Source organism: Chelon labrosus (assembly GCF_963514085.1).
Source record: "Chelon labrosus genome assembly, chromosome: 3".
NCBI lineage: Eukaryota > Metazoa > Chordata > Actinopteri > Mugiliformes > Mugilidae > Chelon > Chelon labrosus.
Window position 1 is genome coordinate 22,577,089 of NC_140339.1, and position 24,522 is coordinate 22,601,610.

Sequence of the window (24,522 nt, forward strand, 5' to 3'; positions counted from 1 at the left end):
CAATAAGCACTGGGGCACTGCATCCAAGCAAGAGGTGTTAAGAGTCAAACTAATTTAAGGACAATAGACAGGTCCAGTGCAGTGTTGAAACTGATACTTGTTAGCAGAACATGACTCATGGTCTATGGTTTATTAAATGTCAGTCTGTAAAACCATCATTATGGTCACTGGTTGATGTAGCTGGATGACATTCCAGGCCATGTATGATAACATACTAAGGAGGGGTATAATATGACAGCATGTGGCATAATAAAAGAATCTGGGACAACCATCACCCTGGCTGTTGAGTCAGGCATGTTGGTAGAATTGAGGGCCCTCAGTGAGATGGTATACAACAAAATGACCTTTAAACACCAACAGGGAGCCTATCAGTCCTAGATGGACCGCTGTACTCCATGCCTTATTATGCCTTATCCGACAGTGGAGCATACAGCAGGGCTTGAGCTTCCACTGCCTCTAAAGTTAATTGTGTCACCTCAGTGACTGAATCATTATAGATACTTCTACAGCTTCACTCTCCATATGCTTGCAGGTATATAGGACAGATAGTGAGCTTCACTATGGGGCCCACACACTTTTGTCCTGGGCAAGAGAGATAGAGAGCGAAGGGATTACAAGAGAGCATAAAATTTGAGTAATATACTGTAGGTGGTTTACAGCAATAATGAACAATTTTTAGACTGAAACAAATCAGTGTTTTTCGATGAATTTGTTGCACCAAAAGAGGTCTGTCAATAAACAGTTCCATTACTGAGTCTCTAGAGTGACAAAAAAAAATAGTTTAGGAGAATATTTGAGATGTCCACCTTACAAGATGTTTAATTGTCTGACTTCGCAGGTCGCGCCAATCATTGGTCAGCCATCATTGGAGCATCCCACTCTAAAAATTATGTGCTGTGGGAATACGGTGGCTTTGCCAGTGAAGGAGTTAAACAGGTAGCTGAGCTGGGTTCCCCGGTCAAAATGGAGGAGGAGATCAGACAGAAGGTAAGTTTCTCCAATGCTTGGAGATATCTGATGTGCTTTACATGTGTACAAGTAGAATGGGGACAAAAAATGGGGATTAAAAAAAATGCACAAATTCCCAAAACAGGTTAATATATACATTTTTGCAATTAACAAACAGTTCATTAATACAAATATTTAGCTTTCTTCCTTACCGTTACGAAAACTGGTAAGAAATGAGTTGTATAACACCACAGGGGCCTCAGAGGATGTTCCAGGGTGTACACACCTGAATCCAGAGTGCGATGAATTGCTTTGACACTGTTGTCCAGATTGATTAGTGCTTTCAAGCATCTATGTTATTCTTAGCCTGCCTCCGCAGCTAGGTACGCTTAACAAATACAGAGGGTCTAGGGGAGGATTTCAGTTGGACCTGGTTTAGATGTTAAACGAAGACGTTAGAGGGAATTTTCTCAGGTCATGAAATTAGGCCAATTACACCTCTAAAAGGTGCTATAAAAACTCTTGCAGATCGGTTCATCTTTGATCACAACATGTGGTTTGACATGACTACAGAGGTGCTTTGAAGGTAAAAGGAGCTAGCTGTTATTTCCGTCATCAACTCAGTTAATTAGTAGTTGATTTAAAATAGGTTGAATTATTTCTCCCCTAGAGTGCCTAAAGGAAATTTCCTTTAGTTTCACCTTTGAACAGCTTTTTACAGCTTCCATCGTCCTTTTATACACAGAATTATAATTTTTATATAATCCTTGCACTTCTCATATTCTTCCACTCTCGTTTGCCTCTCCTCTCTTTATTATTTCCACAAATAGCATGGTATATCTTTCTTCTTTCCTTCTTCTCCATGGCTGTCTCTCTGAGTCTTAAAATAACTCGTGCTGGCAGAGCAGATGGTCCTGCAGAGTGCTTATTGTTGGCTAATATTGAAGACCTGGAGTCGCAGCAGATAATGAGAGCATAGTGTGAGCAATGGGGTCTCCATGTCATTGCTACCTTCCCACAGCTATTACAGCTCACTCTTTTATTTTGTATTATGCTTGTCTCTCAGCCCGGATCATTAGATGAGTTTCTTCTAAGCTTAGAGGCGAATGTGAAATAGAATTAGGTTTGATCGACTAGTGCAGGAAGAATGCTGATCAATTTGATCAGTTACTCATGAATAAATGTTATGTCCCAACCTGTACATTCAGTAGTGCCTTTTTTGTTCGTGATGTTTGAACTGCATGCAGTTTGCAGTTTGATGGTGCTTTACATGGGTGTCAGTTTGCCACCCAACACATTGGTTCTCGCTGCTTGACATTCTTTGATAACAAGAATCCAAAAAGAAATGTTTTGTTTCCTCAGACAACCACCTCACACGCTCACTGTTTCCACTTTTCTACAACTCAACAGAGAGTCTGTCGATGCCCTTGAGGTAATGAGGCTGGGTGAAGGAGGCTCCCTCCTTTGAGGCATGCAGCGCTTCTTGGTAAACGCTGACACAAACAGAAAGCTGATTCGCTTTTGTGTCAGGTGAAGCGTCAGGGGGAGCAGCGAGCGATGAATGCAAAATTGATATTCATAGCCAGGCTTTACTTCAGCCAAGGGGTGCACTGATCAGAGTGTTCATACAAAAGTTTCATTTGCAGAACCAAGCAGGCATGCAGAACACGCAAACATGCACACACACACACAAGCAGCATTTGGTTTTTATCCTGCTTATGTCAATTCGGTGTATGACAGCTTTATTTTGTTTTTTTTATTTTAGTAGTTTATCATCCTTTCGAGCTGGGACTAGGGTGTGCTGTGCAATCTGTCTTGCTATAATCAGATGTGTGGTGGGAAAAAAAGACTGCACTTGTCCTCTCCTCTGAGATCTGAGATCTTTAGAAGTGGTGTTGTATTAAACTGTAAAGCTGACTCAAGCACTAGTGTTTTGTATGTTATTTGTATCTTATTGGAGTTTCCCTAAGAAAAATAGCTATTGCATATCCCATTTGAGAATGCTTCTTGACTCTCTCACTTCAGTCCTTTTCTAGTGATTGTCTGGTAGTAAAAAGTTATTGTTGCACATCTGAGCTTATTAATCTCAGCATCTCGTGTGTGTCATGGCATCCTGCATGGGGGGTAAAGGGGAGCACTTTTTTTTGTTGCCTTCAGAGATTATAAACAGATGTGCAATACTTCCCCATTTGCCAAGCACAAATGGTCTTATCACAAGACTTGGCAGCAGAAGGATACAGCCTGGGTTTGTTTTTGTTGTCCCTTCTTTCATGATGTGATTTGTATATGCATTCAGTCATTACAGAAGCTCTGTGTGTCACTAATGAGAAGTTTAATGAGACTTCCTCCATGGACCAGCAACCAGGGCCAGGGCCTCAGACGGATTATGAAATCTCCTATTTCCTCTCGCAGCATGGGGTGTTTTTCCAATATTGCACAGTGCAGACGCGTACGGAATCCTGTATTATCGTGGCCTCCACAGCTGTGCCGCATAGCAAGGACAATACCAGCCATTATAGATTAATGAGAGGAAATACACATCTGTGTCACCGGATACCTCCTCAGATGCCTTTAAATATCATCTGAATGGAAGAAGTTAAGTGTTTCTGAAGGGAATTCTTCTAATAGTTAGTAAAGGCTTTGGGTTCTTACATTCCAATTGCCTGGCTGATGGAAGCAGAAAGCAGCATTAGAGCTTACGAGCAGAACAACAGGTATTATGATGGAATAAAATATGAGCTCGTGGTTAATTCTTTTCTCCTTCACCTCCTCTTTCTGTCCATCTAACAAGAATTCAAATGATGTTTTTGTTCAGTTCAGTTTTTTTGTGAGAACAGAAAGGTCTGCCATCTGTAAGTGGGAGGCCTGCAGTTAGGAGCGTGGGTAGAAAATAATAGATATGCAGGTTCCTTTGGGTCCTTGACTCTGACTGAATGAGCAGGTGTGTATGTGTGTTGTCAATTGTACACAGAGAATTACTTAACAATCACTTTTCACCGCTTCGAAAAGTTTATTCCCCATATGTCTTTTGGTGTACTTTAATTAGCCACTTTGGAAGTCATGACCCTTCAGAAACTGTATCCGGACAATTGATATTTAATATTTTTTTTAGATGCTCACCGACAACAACTGCTTGTTATGTTATCTATATTCTTATCATTTGAGATCAGCTGGTTCATAAGAAGGATAACATTGTTTTATGTTATTTAATCATACCAGTCAACTATCCGTGTTGTGCACCGATTATATTTGAGGAATGAGACCCAGGGTGCTTTGAGGAGGTTCAAAGCTGGATTTCCTTCTTGTCATTGTTGAACTGATGGCGCACTCAATGCAATGCATCCTTTCTGTTCATGTGGTAGGCACACACATTTCACTCCATTAATTCCAGTGAGTGCACAGTATAAAATGCGTGTCATGAGCATTATTCAAACAAGCATAACAAAAGCGTACTCTGACCTAAGTAAACACAGGTCGACATTTTGATTGACAGTTCGATAATGAGCGAGTGCACCGAGACCTACATGAGGCAGATTTAAAAAGACTAAATGACTTAGACTCAGTAATTTTCTTGCATCATTAACTTTTGTAATGTCTTTTTAAGATCCAGTCTCGCATCAAACATTGAGAGCTCGAGCTCTTCGTCACCATGATGTCATTCACAACTGGTGTTTCAACCAGTCATGACTCCCACATTTTAATTCATTCCCAATCATTTTGTGCCTTGGTTTCTAGGAGAATATTTGGTGGTGCCTGCTGAGTGCAAGCATGCATGATACAGCAATGGAACTGTGTACTTTACTATTACTCATATTACACATTTGCCTTTTGATGACAGTTCACCTGATTATAACTGTAGAAAGAGACACATACAGCAGGTATTGTGCTGTATTATCTATTGTATGAAGTCATTGACACAGAAAGACAAGTGCCTTGTTAAAAGGGGTCAAGTTGTGTAGGGGCTGGGGGTTTAAATGCTGTTTGGATTCACGGCAGTTGAGATTTTTACTCTTGAGTGCCTCTGGGCTAAAACCTTTCTCGGCCATGTTATAACATAATGAAGCACTGAGAGGGGGAACTAACCCATTAAATGCTCTTAAACCATTCACTAAATCTTTGCCAGAGGAGGCTATTTAATTTTTAACATGGATTAAAAGGTGTAATACATGTTGAAATGTGTATGTTGTTTACCATTTGGCATGGATATTCCAGAAAAAATTGAGATTTGTTTGATAAATGACACATCTAAGGGCCAAGTAAAACTGTCTCTTTTCTCAGAGTGCAATGGTGATTTTGCGAGGTAACTCTCTTCAGAATGCTACCAAGTCCTACCCTCTGGATATAACACAGCTGGATGCACTAGATGCTAACATGATGATTCCCACATTAACTGGAGGCTTCTTTTCTTTCTCTCACAGTTAATATCCTCCCTTTCTTCTCACTCAGAACACCGTTTATGATGTCCTGTCTAATTTTTCTGTAAATTGCTGTGTGCCTTATGCTGCATGTTGTCAGGTTTGCCACGCTGGGATAACAATTAGCTCTAAAGGGCCCTCCCAGAGGGTGAAGTCTTGACCCCAGAGCTTCATCCAAACTTGCCAAGCCACGGTGAACCATGCCAAAGCCCAGTGGGTGTAAGAGCATGCAGAAATTCCTAGCTCTACACCACCAAACCCCCTTGGCCACTTCTACATGGCTACACTACTATTGTGTTAGCTGAACGTTTTGTTTTCTGGGTATCTTCTTAGCTGTCTATTTCTTTTTCTTTTTTTTTCTTTTTTTTTAAGAAAACACTCTAGTTGAGGAAGGAATCATTCTTTAATTTCAGCTGGCAACTGCCTCTTGGTCTGTCAAGTCAGCTTTATGAGCCCAACTGAGATATTCCTGTTTGGAAAAACAAAGCTCTCAAAACCCTTAATGCCTGCCTTGGCTCCCAGGACTGTTATTATGATTGTCGAAATCGAACAGTACAGAGGGAGGAAAGCACATTTTGGGATGCAGTGGGGTAGATTAAGACACACACACACACACACACTTTTCATCCAAGTGTGTTGTATCCAGATGGTATGTACTTTGTGTATGTAGTTGAGTGTGCACATGCATGTACTTTCATGTGATGTGCTTCTGGTTACTGTGTATGATTTGACACAGATTCATTTATGTGTGTTGTGTGTGTGTGTGTGTCTAATGCTGACTTAACTGGTGAAGGGGCTACATTCACAATCACAGGGATAAAAACTAGATTATTCTGGAATCTCAGGCATCTTGACCAGAGGCCAATTTGATAAATCCCAGTGTCCAGAGAACTGAATGTGAGAAGACACTAAGCAGAGTAGCATGCAAAGGAGAGAGGACTGGATGCGCCTCTGGTGCCTCTTGTTAGTGCATCATGACATTCAAAGATGAGACATTTGTCTTGTTCTTCTAATTTGGATGTGCCGTAACTTTTCTGTGAATATTTCTGTGTTCCTGTGAGTGTAAGATGACACGGTTTAGGGAAATTAAAATTAAAATTTATGCTAAACATTGGAATGTTTTCACAGCACTGCATCTGTAGTCTCCAAGGGTCCTCCTTTTTATCAGTTTTTAAACAAGGCTATTAATACCTCTCTGGTGGTGTTTCGTCTGTTTATCTACTCATAGATTTAGTGATGTTGAGTTTATTTCTTAGTTTAATGTTATATTTCCTATTTGATGTGTCACTCTCTGTTTGCGTTGTTGTATTGTGATTGTTTTGTTGTTCAGTGCTGGGAGTATTGGATAGAGAAAACTAATTAAGAGAAAGTGTTTCAAATGAACACATATTGTGTAGCAATTGGATACATAGTTAAAAAGACATATGCCCGGCTCCATATGTCTTTCACATGCTGACTCACATGCTCACTAAACTGTAAATGGCCTTTTCAAGCCATCTGCCAGCAAAAAACTAGAGCCAGTCTAATTTTCCGTACATTAATATGGTTAACATTTGGTGTGGCTGATTGCAATTTGCATAATGAAATAATTTCCTTAAACCCCGTGGCAGAGGCAAATCAAGGTGATACAATGAGAGGTCACAGCACAGCCTATATAGTTATCACGTTGAAAAGGTGTATTGTCCTGAATGAACTTTTGGAACATGGAACTGAGGCGTCTATTATTTTTAGATCTTCATAGGACCTAGGCCAACTAAACGCAATAAACCATCAACCGTTACAAATCGGTGTGATCTTTTATTCATGAGGAGGCATCAACAAATCTGTTTTCAGTAATGGTTCTACCTGTTATGTTGTCCCTATGTAAATGAGACCAAGGCTCTGAGGCTCCCCCATTCACTGCAATCTCCATATCATTTGGTAGGTTGGGGACATAAAGTCTGTCTTCAGAACCGTGGGTCACACAGATGAAGGAGACAGATACTGATTGACAGTTAAGGACACCGTATACGATACATACACACTTTCCTGACACACAAATCGATACTTGAATACAGCAATACAGATCCATATTTGGTACTGTTTACCTTAGTAATGTAGTATTATATATGATACCTGAAGTGTGATATATGATGATTATATAAGCACAGTCTAATCCATGTTACGATTATCTATTATCTGTGGTATAGGGATTAAACAATACATACTGGGAAACCAACACCAGGGAAGATTCATCTGTTTCAATCAACAGATTTGAACCGGATGCTATGAAAAAATATTTTTAATCAGTATGAAGCAGTGTCTAATCATGTGCCATCAGAACGAGTCACAGAAGATGCCTCGTGTAACCACCTCAGTCAGAACTGACTGGCCTGACTGGAGGGAATCGGGCTGAAAGGGGGTGGAGAAACCCCTTGGATAAATACATAACATCTACCCATGTGGCGTAAACATCAGGTGATCAATGTGGGCAACCCCTCGGACATATTTTTCTATTGAATAACTTCTGTGCTGTCAGTGGAGTTAAAAAACAAATCCTTGTTCTTCTTCTTTTGTTATATTACTGGCAGATTTGACTACTGTATCTGCCAATGTACAGTATATACAATGTCGTATCATTTAACGTTCACGTAAAATTTCGAATCAGAATGATTTCAATCAGGTTGAAGAAATATTGGTGCAAAGACACAAAATACTACAATCGTTGCATTAATGGGTTCAGTCATGGTAGTGTTGCCTCATTTGGTAAAAGACTTTCAATTAAACGAAGACCTTTGAGATTGCCACGTTGAAAAATGCAAGACTCTTCTGCAACCGAGGTACCGATGTAGTGCCTGGTGGTATTCAGTAAGAAAAGAAAGCTCTAACAAATGAAGTGGTAAGTCACACTGTACAGGTTTATCTATAGACCATGTGTTGAGATACACACCCTTATCTGTTATCACTGCTGTTATTAGTCCAAAACAGCTATTTATAAAAGTTGTAGTGATTCATTATCCAGAGACGCTGTTTTGGTACCGCTACAGCTTGCTCCGATTCCAGGTTATTACTTATTCTGTTACTTTCTGTGCGGTGCATCTTTCATTTCTAATGAATTATTTTGCCTCAAATGCAATAAAAAGCTCATTAATTCTCAGCCTGTAGGGAGAACTAACAGATATGAAACACATACACAAATATCTGTTATCTGCTTTGGCAGGCTTCTTATTAGACGGAATAGTTAAATGGCAGTGAGACTGGCCCAAAATATCTTATTCCTACGTTTTTGCTTTGACACGGCCTCTGTTCAATTACTTTTCCACATTGCATACCTGTTAGAATTTCTTAAGATTGCTGAAATCCACTGTGTTTATTTTGGCTTTCTGACGTGGTTTATGTAAGTCTGTAATTCTGCTTATAAATAGACTACCGTATGTGTTCCCTTACAGATGGACGCACACATGATTATTGTGCATAGAGACCTAGCTCTGACAGTTGCTGTACATACTGTGTGTCTGCTGTATGTAAGTAATGTTTAGACTTCACCGTGTTTTTGTTTGTTGTTGTTTTCCCCCTTTGGTGGTAATGCACGGTTAATATCTCTTGTGAGTTTTGGCCTGAATCACGTATTCTGGTCCATAGCTGTTTGGGATACAAGGCTTCACTGAGGATGTGAAAGTATCTCTCTGTGTGGTGCAGGAATGGATGGATTATATCTGGTTTTAAATGTGCTTTTCTAGGAGTGGCGGACACACTACTGCAGTGCAGTACAACTTACCACAGCGGCCACTGACCTCTTTATGGTGCAAAAATTCTGAAAGTAAGAATGAAAGTTAGTAAAACGGAAGAAAAGCTTAGAGAGCGACAGACACACTGAACTGGGTCATCAAAGGCAGTTACCTCAATTCATCTCTAATAATATCCCCTAGCCCTGGGCCCAGGTCTGCTGGAGTTGCCTGCATGATGGCTCAGGCTGCTTGATGAATGAGTGTGCCAGGCAGCACTATAGCCTTCCAGACTGTGCTGCAAGGCTCAGAGATTGCCACCGAGGACAACCACGGTCAGCAAATCAATTCACAGCTCTCTGGAGAAGTAGTCAGCGCTTGCAAACTCATCTGCCTTTAGCATGGACGATTCTCTTGTTACCGCGTTTTTTTCCCCCCCAGCCTCTGGGATGTTCTCCTGTCCTGTTTTGAGCAAGATTGGTGTGACTGAAGTGACTTCACCTGTGCAATATCTGAACTGCAGCCTATTCTACAAGGCAGGATATGGGAATGTCAGTGGAGATTTAATTAACACCTGAAGGCTGTGTAAGCCTTTACGCTATGTGCTGATAACAGCCAGCTTGCATCCCATTGGGATTTCGAAGCAGTTTTTTTATGACTATTAATAGTTTGGAGAACGTGCTGGGACAGAGCAGATCAGAGATTCCTGAGCATAACTTTGATTACAACATCAGAGGAGCTCCTATCTCACCCAGGGAAATGAAGTGGGGCTTTGGCTTGCAGGCAGAAAACAGCTCTTAATTTCACATAATTGTGCTGTCCCAGGGAATAGTTTGACCAGTCTGAATACAGAATGAAGTATTCTGCCATCTTTAAGCTGAGTGGAGTCTTACAGATCACAACTGAATACAAACATGATGCAACAAGTTTCTTCTTATTATTCTTCCTCTTTTTTTCCTTGTTGTTGTTGTTAATATTATGCATTAATGTGCTTACACTGCATGTCTGCATAGTTCTGCACAAACAAGAAATAGGCTTTGCTGGTAATATTAATGAAGTGAAAATAATACCAGAAGTATTTGCATGATAATTAACACTAATGATCATTTTCCATTATGATTACACGTGTATGTGCTGTGGCTGATATTCCAGGGATCTGAACAAAGCTCCAGCTTCTACCGCTTCATTGGTATCTTCCCGCTTTTACAGTGAGAGAGGATGTCACCCCCGCCATGTTAGAAAAGCCACCAGGAACTGGCAGTAGCCATTAGTATAATTTTATTTTTTTTTTTGCAGAAACTGTGTGAATAATATGGGCAATTTTCATAGCAGTCTCCCCTCTGCTTTTGCTTCAGTGACTGACTGCCTGTGCTGGCGTGAAAGATGCTAATGGGGTTTTATTTGCATTGGGAACCTGGTCATCTGCACTGCCTCATCTGTTTTCTGGAGGAACTCTCAGGGAAATGGAAAGTCTATGTAATGAAAACTCAACCCTAAAGAGTCTGTTTAAAATAAATCTTTCATGAAAAGAAGACGCAAACCAGGGTATGTTGATTAATTCAAAATTTAAATGCACAGATGTTCCACCCACTAACAAACACTCGCAAAGTATCAGTCACAAATGTTCAGCTCTTGCTTTTGGTGCACAGCCACTGCATAATTTCAACATGCTGGGCTGTTTTTTATTTAGTCATAGCAGGTATGTAACCTGATTTTAAACAATGTGCAAATCAGTATAATTGAAAAGGTCTATTTTCAGTCGTGTGTAACCTGGTCTAATATATACACATATATTAATGTGCAAGTGAAAGACATGCGACGTAACAGCGAGGCAATAAACGTAGAATAACAATGACTTATAAGTGGTTATTCACAATTTAACAGGTGGATAGCTGTAAGAATAAGTGATGTGACAGCTCTTTCAGTTTTCCACGGTGAAAGCTAATAGTGGCACTGGATGGTGCATTCACTGTGGAAGGGGTGAGATGGATCCACAATGCTTTCCTTTCACCACGAAACCTGTGTGATACAGTTTATTGAGCACCTGTATTGTTCTGCTAAATTATAGAGATTAACCTTCACAGGATCTGAACTGTGGATTATAGATCGTCTGCAGTTTTTATTTGAATCTTTTGTCTTTCCAACCAGTGCTGCACATTCGAGCATTGAGTGTAGAAGTGAGTGTACTTCGCACAAGAATGACAGCATCACTTGCGTCAGAAGCTTACAACATGTTCAAGTGAGAAACACCTCTTACGGCTATAGCAGTTTTGACAGGAGGAACTAGGAAGTCAGGTTACTTTGTTTTAATATCTGTATCACGTAAGTGCCTGAGGAATGTTTGTACCGTTTAGGAAACTAGTCGCAGGTCCTGAGTCCATTCAGTCCATTGGGAGAATGGACATGAGTGCAGAGTCTGACTAATTCTTTAGCCAAAATAAGGGTAGATTCCTCAACTACCTCTCTTGAAAGCCCCGGCTAACTAATTTTCCAACACTTCCAGCAATGGCAGTTTAGGAGACAGGACGTTAATACCATTTCACATCATGAGTGCAGCTTGTAGTGTTTTGTGTTAGAGCAGAGAGGAGCACGGGGTGGACAGATGGGTCGAAAGACACTCGGACATCAATAATTGTTTCTTGATTTCAACCATCGGTCTGTTTTACAATATGTGTCTTATTACCATGCAGGTTGGATTGGAACCACTGCAAAAGAACATTAAAGCAGTGTTAGTAATTTGGATATGCCAATCAAACAAAATTAACGTCTATGATAGAAATGTTGCTTTCAGCACAAATACAGGGGAGATATAAAACAGCTGACTGACTGTAACAGGTTTTTGTTGGCAAGTGTGCAACGTGAAAGCTCATACTGAAGTGCTGCCTTCCCAGCCATCTTCATATTAAACCATTACAAATGTCAGTGGAGCAAGCAGGCAATATTAAACCATATTAACACTGTGACTCTGTTCCTAACCATTTCTTATTTGCAATGATGCCAGTTTAAATGCTGTTCCTTGCCTAACAGGGAATTACAAATGCTAAATCAAGCGTCACAAATGAAGGTTCACTGCGCTTGTCAGGACTAGATGGAAATTATTCATGCAATATGAATCTTTTCCCTCCAAGATGAGAGAGTATGTCATCCGCACTGCATGATGTGTCTTCTCTAATGGACACAAGCAGCTCTCTGTTCTGGAAATGACTCCACTGAGCTTTTGTTATGTTTTCTCATGACATAATCCAGTTTGTTGTGTGCGCAAATCATATTTTAAAAGCGAGATAGACAGCTACCTACTAATAATGACTTTTTACACTCACAGTTTATGTGTGTGTTTCCAATTTTCCCATTTTAGAGAAGAAAGCACAGGTATATATATATATATATATATATATATATATATGTAGTCTTTTGGATTCACAGAATTGGCTTTCTACCTTTTTAGACTTTGATTTGTGCTTTGTCTAGACACATACATTCTCATCAAATTGGGAATACAGAAAGCAGACAGCCACCCCTAGAAGTGACAAGCCACTGTGTTTTAATACATGTCAGGACTCTTTTTGTACATTTTAGAATGAACAAAACATGCTCCTCACACTGCTGCTTTTCATTTGTGTTCTGTTCTGCTAGACCTCTCTGCTTTATTTGATGAGTTGACTGGCCACCATTTTATTTAATGCGTGTTGGTCATCGATGTGCACTCTTACACGTTTGAAATGGTTTTTGAATTGATTTTATATCTGAAGAGTTATTAACACTTTCACTTTGCTGTGATATTATTCAGATCTGAAAATTTTCATCTCTGGTTTGTCCACAGTTCTGTAGTCAGTTTAATTCTCATTGTAACTTTTATGGTTGAGGTTTCTAGGGGTCATAAGTCAGATTAATGTATGACTGGGTTCAAGGCACAATTCTCCATGAGGCCTCGTTCTTATTTTGAACTTTTATTGCATTTTTTTTTTTTGTCTTGTACCTCATATGTTACTTTAATATTCATGCTCAGTCTGCTTTTCTAATTTCTGCCAACTGTTAAAGCACTAAAAAACTAAAAAAACATTCCAAGGCTTGCCTATGGACCAATATCTAGTATGAATGTTGGAGAGGAAGCAGAGCGAGCTTTAAAAAATGGGCTCACCTGTTGAATAATTTTGTGGAGCAAGTTAAAACGGCAGTTAATGACAAATAATGGTGTAACAGCACTTTTTATGTAGCTATGCACAGTAGATTTTTTGCAAATCTCATTTGGACGAATGTAAATCGAAAAAAAACACACACAAAATCAATGATGATCTTTTCCTCAATATTTCTCTCCTCTGCCTCCTCTTCACTGGCACTGCTCATCTAACATATACTGTATATAGGAAGAGGAAAAGGGGATTAATGCTGTGATTCATTATCACTCCTGAGATTTTTTTTTCCAGAGGGGGGAAAACTGCATTCACCAATACCAATTATCATCTCTGGTAATGACTTTCAAGTAAGAAAGCGTGAAAGTAAACTGTCATTTACTGATGCCTACGGTATTCATTTCTTTAATGATCCAGTCTTTTCTTGTCTCTGTCTCTGCTTTCTTATCTAAACGCCCATTGCACATCGCAATCAACTTCAGAGCCATAAGGAAAAGACATGTGGCTATTTGGCAGCTTTCAAAATGTATGTCTCTCATTTTTACCTCTAACTTGGAAATACACACGTATTTTATATCTTTAAGGTCTTGGATTGACAGCTCATTCTCCATAAATATCCATATTCTTCAATATAGTTCAACTACCAGCAACTCAAAACAACCATATAAAGCAAACTAAAATGTTCAAGTCTTCTCTTTCTCTCTCTCTTTCTCACTCTCTCTCTCTCTCTCTCTCTCTCTCTCTCTCTCTCTCTCTCTCTCACACACACACACACACACACACACACACACTTGGACTACTGACTGTATGACTGGTTGACATTAATGCATAAGCAGGCATGTAATCACACCAGATGTCAATAAAAGGCTCAGGCTGAGCACATATCGACATGCAGAGAGACACATAACGCACATATAGGAATGCACAAACAAGAATGTATTCTTCAGCTATATAGCTTTCTGTCCTCCAGTGACCACCTGAGAGACCGTATTAATGTCTCCTTCAGGGACTACTAACAAGCAGCTTCGTATTCACAAGCAGTCACTGTAATATCTCATATACTGTCAACAGTATCTTTTTTCAAATAACAGACTTCCAGTGGGTTTTCTTGCTTATCTTTACAACTGTTTTTAATCATATCTCTCTGAAATGGTTCAAACCTTTTTTTTTTTTTTCGCACACGGCTTTAAATCGAGTCCCCTGATGATTGATGAAAGTGTATCTCAAGGATCAATATTTCTTAACTCCATAAAAGTATGTATTTCACTCCCATTGTTCTTCCCAGTCCCGTCCACGTTGTAAGCGGAGAATCAATCAATACAGTACAGTATTATAAATACTTCTATTGTTGAATTCTTATACTGAACAGAGATTCTCCTGTCTACACTGGATCATTGAGATTGACAATGGGCTAACTATCCTATGCTATATCAGTGAATGGGCATACAGACACTACAAGTATGTCAAAGGGAACTTCACCACAGTTTCACTATCACATCCCAACGAGACTAGGTACCCATAAGTAAAATTAAACAACACAAAATACTGCAAGAGCCAGATCAGAGAGTCAAAGATAGACCATGCAAAAGGAGAAAAAGATATTGCACTTAAATATGTCCTGTAAGGATTCCAAATTGAGATGTTTCAATTCATAATGTTGAATAAAGATATAGTCTTAAATGTACAAATAGCCATCCCAGGCCCACTGGGATGTCCATCCTGCACATACCCTGGTAATGTAGGGAAAGGAAAAGACGTGAGGGTCGCTAAAGTCTTCTGGGCCAATGGGAGAACCACGTACCACTCTGGTACCTCACTGAGGCAATATTTAAAGACTATACCCTGAACTCGCTGTGAGCCAATTTCATGGCTGATCTCCTCAGTGTGAGAGAGTGCGACAGGTCAATTCCACCACAGTAGGAAATACTTGGCCTTGCGGGTTCAGAGGACCCAGACAATGGGCTCACTTCCAGGACATGGTGTTGTTCTTGAAGAGGAGCAAGATCAAAAATTAAAGAGGAAGTCTAATTATGAAGTAGTCTTTCAACATTATTGCATTGTTTGTATTGCTGGAATCATGATAGTTATATGTTATACTTTTTTTATTTTTATTTTTTATCAATACACAAAGGAGAATCGACGCCCAGAGACATTACTCTTGGTCACACAGAAGGGCATGATTGCATCTTTAGTCAGTTGACCACAATCTGCCACCATAAACTGTGATAATATCTGGCTGCTGCTTCATAGCATCTGCCCTTGGGCTAGGTCCTTGCCAGGTGTAACAGAAACACCATGCCATTTAGCAATTTCGGAGTTGCAAATGTGAACGTATTGTGGTCATTAGATTCAACATGGCCTACAAGAAAAGGACCCACAGGGTACGTCCTAAATTCTTAAATCGCATCAATGTTTTCCTCACTTGCGTCTTTTTACTTGCATCTCAGTCCCTCCCACTGAATGATAAGGCTTTATAGAAATAATTTAATGAGCTTAATATTTGAAAAAAACAAAACAAAAAAAAAACTCAGTTAATGTACAAAAAATGTCAGATTTACATGTGGCTAAGGAGAAATTATGGCAAGCACTTACATATGTTTATTGCTGATAGATAAAATCTAAGACTTGGGAGCCTACTGTATATTTGTTTCCTGATTCACTATCTGGTTAAATATATTCACATGTAGGTATCATTAACTAAAGAAATATTCAAGATCAAATAATTCCTGCAGTTGCTTCTGTGATTTTTGTAACCACTCTAGTAAAAATTGCAGTTTTGTCGTGTGTTTTCTGAACACTCAGATCAGTTTCGGCCTCCTAACAGTACCTGATTTCCAATAACAGGGTGTGCAAATACACAAAGGCAGCTCCCATGTATTCAAGTCTCCTGAGAGACTCTGCTTGATTCTTGCTCCACAGAGCAGAAATAAGAACATTGGAATGGCATTCATGAAGGAGGGCCAAACAATTTTCATTTTCAAGCGAGGGGAAATGAACGTTCAAGTAAAAAAACAGAGGTGTGCCCATACACAAAGTGTTGGTTGTGAGGCAGTGGATCTTTTGCTATAGCTCAAAATGCAAACAAATTGAAGCTGGATATATATGAAACACCTCTGAGCTTTTCAGGTATTCGGTATCTGTTAAAGTTTTAAGTCTCAGTCAAAAACAGGACAAACATTAACCAGTTTTAGAAAACATTGTTGACTGATGAATTTATTTGCAATGTATTTGCTGGAGACCACTAAACGGCATGATACAACATTCATCGGTGATATGCAATACTATTGCTTGCATTTTACTCTATAACTACTGGGTTATGAATTATAAGCTTGTAGTTCTTGGCCATGTGATAGGAAATTTGGTTTAAAAACAATTTTCATTCTTTTGAATATTTTTAGGGAAAGTGTTTGGGGCCATAAACACAGGAAGCAACTAGCAGTGATGTGGTGACAAGAGACCATTGGTCAATGACATTCAGTGATAATAGGTGAAAAAACACCATACAGGCAACACCCAATGGAAGCAACTGATATGGTTGCCTGACATACCATGCAAATACCAAGTTTCCCAAATGTTTACTGCAAAGAGCCACTTTGGTTCCACCACCAAATTCAACATGCTAAAAAGTAGGTCAGGTGAACAGTATATGGATTAATTTATAGCTGATGGCTTTCCGTACTAAAGCTTATACACTGAGTCCATTCTTACGAGTTCCTGAGAAGCTTCCCCTTGCTGCAATCCTTCAGAATGTGAGAGTTTGCTTTTGCTCAATATTAAATTAGCAGAAGAAAATGACAGATTCTTTGAAAGCCTAACTACTATATGTATTTGCAGGGGAAGGAAGAGACCGGTTACATTGCTAAGGGGGTTCAGCTTTAGATATCCCCGTCATTAGCGGGAAATATATAACCAATTTGAGCAGGAGAAGGTCCACTTACATGTAGCCTTGGAAATTCTATCCCTCTATAGCTACATTTGGCATATATGAGGAGAAGCAGGGAGTGGATTTCGAAGTAATTCTGCCAGGGATGACTTTAATTAGCGGTATAAGTTGACCAATTAACAACTAACCAGTAGATCCTTCAGCTACCATTCTAAAAACTCAAAAGTACGATGGCCTTATATGCAAAAACCTCAAAGTTCAAATAATAGAAAAGCAACATAGAACAGACTCATAAAATCAAATGATAAAACTGAAATTACCATAAAACAAGATGACAACTAAAAACAGCCTTTAGCCTCTATGAAGCTGAAATGAAATTGTGCTTCTAGTCTTGCTTTTATCGCAGCATATGTTCTCATAATAGATGCCATGGATGGTTGAACAGGAGAAAGCAAGATGGACAATAAATAAATAAGTAAATAATAAAAATCCACATGCGATCACCGTTGTACTTGGTAACTGAGAAATTAATTCAAAGTCTGGGGATTTTGCACCAAGGTAATGATCTGTTGCCCGATTTGTCATTAAGCCAATACATCTCTGTGGTACCAGTCATTAAGCCTAACAGCAAAGTTGTGTGAAGCAGTAAAAGTGAGTTTCATTTATTTATTTATTTTATGGCACCTAATATATATAAAAAATATTTCTCTCCAATAAATGAGCAAAACGAAAGAGTACTGCTCACTCTCTGAAGTCCAAAAAAGTGAGCTTTACAGTTGCTTACATGTGCGAGAAGAAAGAATAGCACCAACTTAAACCTCCATGTAAGTCAAACTGCATCGTAGTAACGCTTAGACTTTAGGCTCATGCATTGGTTTTGTTTTCTAGATGTCTTTTTTTTTTTTCAATAGAACAAGAATGGAAGAATATCAGAAGATTTGTATCATACTAAGAGCAATTCATACCAATGTCAAAATCAGTCCAAAAGGGTTTAAGGGTCCCTGACTTGGCACATTAATATTCTAGTTGGGGCTTGCAAGTTGTGCTTTTGATTTTGAAGGAGGCTATTTGCTTGTATAATGTTCTTGACTTTCTCTGTGACTAAGATGAAAACTCAGGGGTGCTCAACTCAAGCATCATAGGTGTAAAACAACTAGAAGGAAATTTAATGCAAATTAAAATAGTTCTGGGTTCGGGGAAAGATGTGCCTGGGGCTACTGCATAGCTTGCTGACTCATGTAATTGATCATGACACTTTCCATCAAAGTGTCTAGGGAGTTACTAAGTGATGGTTTCTGGTAATTAGCAAGTAATTCTCTGTATTGTTGCTACAAAGACTTTCTTCAGGCACCTACGGACGCAAGGCTGCAGAGACTGACATTCACCATTCAGATGAGCAAGTGAGCAAAAAAAAAAAAAAAGTTGGCGCCATATAGATCATACACAGATACATCATCAAGGTTTCTACATTTCTAGGTGCTTACTTGGAAGCCAGACGAACTTCCCTGCACACATGTTTTTGTTTTGTTGTGGAAAGTTGGTCCGGAACCCCTCTGTTGGGAAATGATTAAGCTCCAGCAAAGACCTGCAAGGCCATTTAAATCATTTGGGCAGTTTTATGCAGTGATGGACAGAAGAGTAACAGCATCTTAGTCTTCCACGAGATTCAGTCAAATTTGTTTACAACAATATATCCTCTTGTATCCTCTTGAATTTTCATAGTCTTGATAAACAAATATTGGCTTGTGAATGAGCAGAATTTGTAGGCAGGCAGCAAGGTTTTGGTACCGGAAGACTGACTGAGTGGGCTTTGATTCCATGAGGTGTTCAACAGTGGTGGTATACCCTGTTGTAGCCTACAGACAAGCAATGTAACAAGTTCTGTTTGTCATGAAAAAATATCTTAATAAATCTGTAGTGGTTCTAAAAATGTAAAGTGTCTGACTGTAGACTAATCCAACTCCATTCTTGCGTCTTGGCCAGGATATGCCCTGTTATTTGGATGGCTTAACAGTATGCACCGAAACACTGGTGATTGGTATTTTCAAGGGCTGTCAGTCGAAAATATTTAATTGCAATTAACATATGTTTGTCCGTAGTTAATGCGCAATTAATCACACTTTTGAACATTTTGATTCTAAAAGGTTCATGGGCATGGACAAATATTCCTACATGTATTTTATCATTATTGCAACAATCCGCGACAATGAGAAATGGTCAGAGGACATGCTGCGTCTGTGTTGTCCGCCGTGGTCTGCCTGTGGCGATGAGGAGGGGGGCTCTGTCAGTCATGTGCTAGCGGGTGGTGTTTAGGACTCAACATGCTCCAGTGGTGGCTTGGTTCACTTCAACAGTAAACGTAGGTGGCTTTGTTTCTGTCAGCAGAGCCGTCTGGTGGGGCTTTGGAGCTGAGCTCGCCATTTGGAGGACCCTTTTCTTTGTCTTTCTCTGCTTTCTCTGCTTGCCATTTTTTTCTGATTTCACAAACTACGGGTTGTGACAAATCCCAGAACGTATGTGCATTAGTCACACATGAATTCATGAATTTTTTTTTTTTTACAGTATATATTTTTTTGCAGCACATATATATGACCGTTTAAGCATAGTTATTTTAGGACAGATAGCAATAGACTGTTGAAAGATACACTGACAAAACTGTTATGATGTTCCTCGGGTTGCAGGTTCAGGACATGAAATATGCCCTTTCCAGCAGTTATGAGTCACAGTGACAGTTCAATTTGTTCTGCAGAAGGCTGCTAAAAGACCAAATTGTGGGCAAAGGTCTTTTTTGGCCCGTTCAATAGAGATCCTTGTCACCGTCTTGGTCTTGGTTGTGAGATATCAGTTTCACTAAAGGTCTTATTTATTTGCTTTCTCTGTTCAAAACGAGCCTGGTATTTTCAGACTCCTTTCTTTTCATCTTCTGCCAGAGGAAAAACCTGTCCTCGATCGCATATCAGATGGCGATGGCTTGATGAAAACAAAATAAGCGAGACAACATTTTTTTTTTCTCTATGCATATTCACCTCTATCAACTTAAGACGATACTGCCACAGCTCAAACAACACTGGTGTATCACCAAAGATGTCGTCCTTGTGAATTCTTTCACTGCATGAATTCACCTGAGAACCTGAACCAAAAGTGGCACCTTGACTTTTTACATTTTTCGCACTTGTCAACTGCTATTCAATTTGAGTTTGCAAGTGTCTCACTGGATATGATTTTGAACTGACTAAAGCGTTTACTGTAAATCTTCCTACATACAATACTGTGTCAGACTGTGGAAACATGAGTATATAATATGTGAACCCTTAGCACGGACACAGCCGATCAGTAAAATCCTTGAGACTGCAATAGGATTAGCCGGCTCTGCTTATTATCAGCCTGTCAGATTTGTCGCAATGGAATTCAGAAGCACAAAGAAAAAGACGGGGATGCTGGCATTTTGGTTGATGGAACAAAAATTATTTTCTGAACATATAGTGCCACACGAATCAGCATTACTCCCATCGTTGCAACATGTAAGAAATTTCTGCACACATTTACATACATTATTTAATCAGAAGTAATCCTTTGGGTCTCAAGTAATCACTTTTCATCTGTTTCACATTGTCTGATCAGAGCATTTGTAACAGTGTCTTCTAAAGGCTTCTGGGGGAGGCAACGAGCTTTTGATTGTGAGAATAAAACTTGGATCATACTTGCACTGGTGGTAATAAATTTTACCGTCACAGATTCTCATTCATCCAGGTCTCTCAAGTCTAAACATGCATGTACATACTTATGCATACCTATATACAGTACATATAGGTTTTGGTTTAGGGAAACCTTATTTTTTTTGCAGTCTGATCTTTCACAGCACTGGTCAAAAAGTGTGCAAGACTAGAAACTGTATAGTCGGCAAGAGGAAAAGAGACTGTTACATATAAACAGCTGAAACCAGTCAAAATTAATTACAAAAAAAAGGATTGTATGTGCATATTTTTTATATCTTTTCTATGTACAAAGTTGTGCTTTTAGCTGATTTAACATCACAGTGGGCTGACACAGAATTTAAATGCCTTTTTATCCGTCTCTTTTCTGTAGGGTGATGAGGTCCTGACAGTCATCAAAATGAAGGCACAGTGGCCAGCCTGGCAGCCACTAAATGTGTAAGTAATATATATAAGTATTATAATGCCTACCACACCTCTGATAATGAATATACTGGATATATATATATATATATACATATATATACTGTATATATAGGGTCTTCCTATACTATTGTGACATTATAGAATAAACAGTCAGACATGTCAGTACTGGTTGTGTATATAACTTTAAAGTCCCCATGAAATTGCTAGGAGTGAAATTGAGTGAGATGCGGGGTACACTCTGGACAGGTCTTCAGTCTGTCACAGGGCTAATACACCGATTGGCACACATTCACACTCACATGCACATCTACAGCCAATTTAGAATCACCAATTAACCTAACCAGCATGTCTTTGGACAGTGGGAGGAAGCTGACGTAAATAGCTAGAATTTGGGGTTACAATGGTATGCGATTTTTGGAAGTTAGGAAATTTCTAGTGTTTGTCTCAATCCTGCAGTCAGTTTGTGGTCAGTTTATGGACTTTCTGTGAAAGGATCCACAGTTTGAAGCTGTTTAAGGCTGAAGTTAGCGCTCTAATGTTGGACTTAGAGCTTGCTGATTTGTGAAAACCAACTCAGCGAAGCCCTAAAACTGCCACATACACCATCTTACAAGTGTGCACATTTATTTACTCCTAACTTCATTTAATTTCTTATTCATGAGAAAAACAAGAACCTCCTTGGCTCAGCTTGTAGGGAAGAACGTCGGTGGTAAAAGCTGTGCTGTGTTTTTGTAGGGCCTCAGCAAGGGCCATGCGATTAGTCTCCAAAGGGAAGAACACAGCCAGGAATAGAAGCAGTGATATCCACCAGGGCTAATTAGCTCACTCTTTGCTGTATGTGCAACCAATTAATTGTTTCACACAGTGATTGTGTACAGCACACGCAAGAGTGTGTCAGATCAATTACATCCATAAAAAGACGTTTTGTATTAACAACTACATGGAATTACCTGCATCGAAGTAATCGAAAGAAAGTTACAGTAAATATACATTTTACTAAACCAGTGAAAAATGCTGTGTTATGTGTACAGTGTGAGAGAGTTAATTAGCTTTACATATATGCCTCATGAAAAATGCATATATGCATATTAATGTCAGCAAGTTCCATAATGTGATGTGTGTTTTAGTGTGTGATAAAACATGATTGTTGCGTTTCCATGTTTGTGATTCCTCAGGTGCATGTATATACTGTATCCTCAGGTGTCATATATTAATTTTATTTATTTGACATAACAGAAGCATTAGAACTGCAACTTACTATCATGTGCAAGCACCATATGCACTGTATTTAGTGTCTATAGTGAAACACTGATATTAACGTATTAAAAGTTTGCCTTTCTGAAGATTCACGATCAGCCAAGACATTAAAGCCACTGACAAGAGAAGTACATAACATTGAACATCTTGTGACAATACAATGTTCTGCTGGGGAACCTTAGGACCTGGCATTTATGTGGATGTTACTTAGGCGTGTACCAACCACCTAGACCAGACCTGGTACCCCCACCCCATAACAAAGACACTCCTTGATGGCAACAGCCATCCCCAGCAGGATGCAGCCTGACACAGACACACACACACACAAATGGTTTAGGAACAACTCAAAAAAACATGAAAAACAAGGTGTTGACCTGGCCTCCAAATTCACCAGATCCTAAACTGATCAAGTATCTGTGGGATGATCCACAGAGGCCCCTCCCCTCAACTCACAGGATCCAAAGGCCCCCACTAACAACATTCTGTTGCCACCACACAGACACCACAGGACACCCTCAGAAGGCCCATGCCCATTCTCTGATGACTCACAACTGTTTTGGAGGCACAAGGGAGACATACACAATATTAGGAAGGTGGTCATAATGTTATGCCTGATCATCAGTGTATTCAGGCAATATTACTTTATATTTTAAAACTGTTGCAGATGTAAACTTCATTAACACTCATCAGAGCCTTAGCCAGCCTCAAGTTTCCATTTGAGGAAATGCAGTTATTGGCACATCAGTGCTGACTTTTTTCAGCCCCCGTGGTTGGTGCTTGCTTTGGCTCCATTCTCCAAAGTTATGCTTGTAGAGAAACGAGCAGAAATATATTTTTTTTACGAACTGATACAAAGATGTACAGATACAGACAAGAACTGAATCCACTAAATATCAAATCTGGATGCAAATGTCATGCAATCAGCCAGCAGGGCCAAAAACTGAGAAGAGACTGGCTTCTGTGTGATTGAAACTACAGTGAGCATCACAAAGAAATGCCGGAGCATTTGGAACGGCCCTCTCAATCCCCTGATGTGATGGTTTCTGAAAATCTGGGGTTAGACCTTAACCACGCTCTGTGTGCCAGACAAAAAAAATAAAAATATCTCAGAATTTGAAGTGATCTGCAAGGAAGAGTGGGCGAAAATTCCCAAACCAAGAATAGAAAGAGTTTTAGCTTGCTACAAAAAATGTTTTCAAGCTGTGGTGACTGTCAATGAGAAATTATTATGAACTCACTTAGTTGGGTGCCCAAACTGTCAAAAACATGCCACAGTTACCGTGCCTTTTTTCTGTTTATAGAAGTTTGCAAAATAAACATTATTTCATAACATACACTACTCGTGTATTCTATAAAATCGCACGCCTTCACTTAAACTGTGCACTCGTTCATATTGACGATAAAGAGTAAGATGACTGCATAGTGGTTAGAGAAGCAGCTTTGTGGTAGCTTTGTAGCAGCTTTGTAGCCGTAAAGTTGTAGGTTCACCTAAACTTTGCCAAGGACCTAACCCCCAAACTGCTCCTAGTCAAACGGGTGGCAGGGAAAATAGTTTCCAGAAAAATAGTGCATAAAGCAGACCGCGGAAATTTATCAATGTTAATTGGAATTTGGCAAATAGAGCACAAGAGAGTAGAATTCAGTGTTTATGTAATTACATAATGAGAACATAATACTACAAGAACATAATGCTGCAATAAACAATGATACATAATAACAGCTATTTCTATGGCTGACCAAACTGGCAATATTCACTGCAACCACTTTGGTACAACACACATATTGACAAGGAAATCACCATTCTTCTGTTAAGCAAGCATGTCCCATACTGTGTTTAGGTCTCATGTGTTGACTTGGTAGCATTCTGTTGTCAATATACGTGAGCAGTTTCTTAAAAAATTTAAAAGTTTCCCATCTGCTCTCTGTCAACCCATATACATGAGACAGTTTGTGTCACTGATCCTAAAATACTGTTGGTGAGTCAAAAAGCAAATGTCATAATCTGTCACAGCCTCCGGGCCACCCAGGTGTCTGAGGCAGTTATTG

General features: G+C 39.4%; 1 protein-coding gene across 1 annotated transcript in view; it reads left to right on the plus strand.

The window, feature by feature from the left end:
• Positions 1–24,522, plus strand: part of spon1a (spondin 1a) — a 56,949-nt gene that overhangs the window by 18,367 nt on the left and 14,060 nt on the right. The window contains exons 6-7 of the mRNA XM_084540957.1: positions 839–987; positions 21,167–21,231. Of these exons, the coding sequence (XP_084397083.1) occupies positions 839–987; positions 21,167–21,231 (214 nt within the window). The remainder of the gene's footprint in view (positions 1–838; positions 988–21,166; positions 21,232–24,522) is intronic.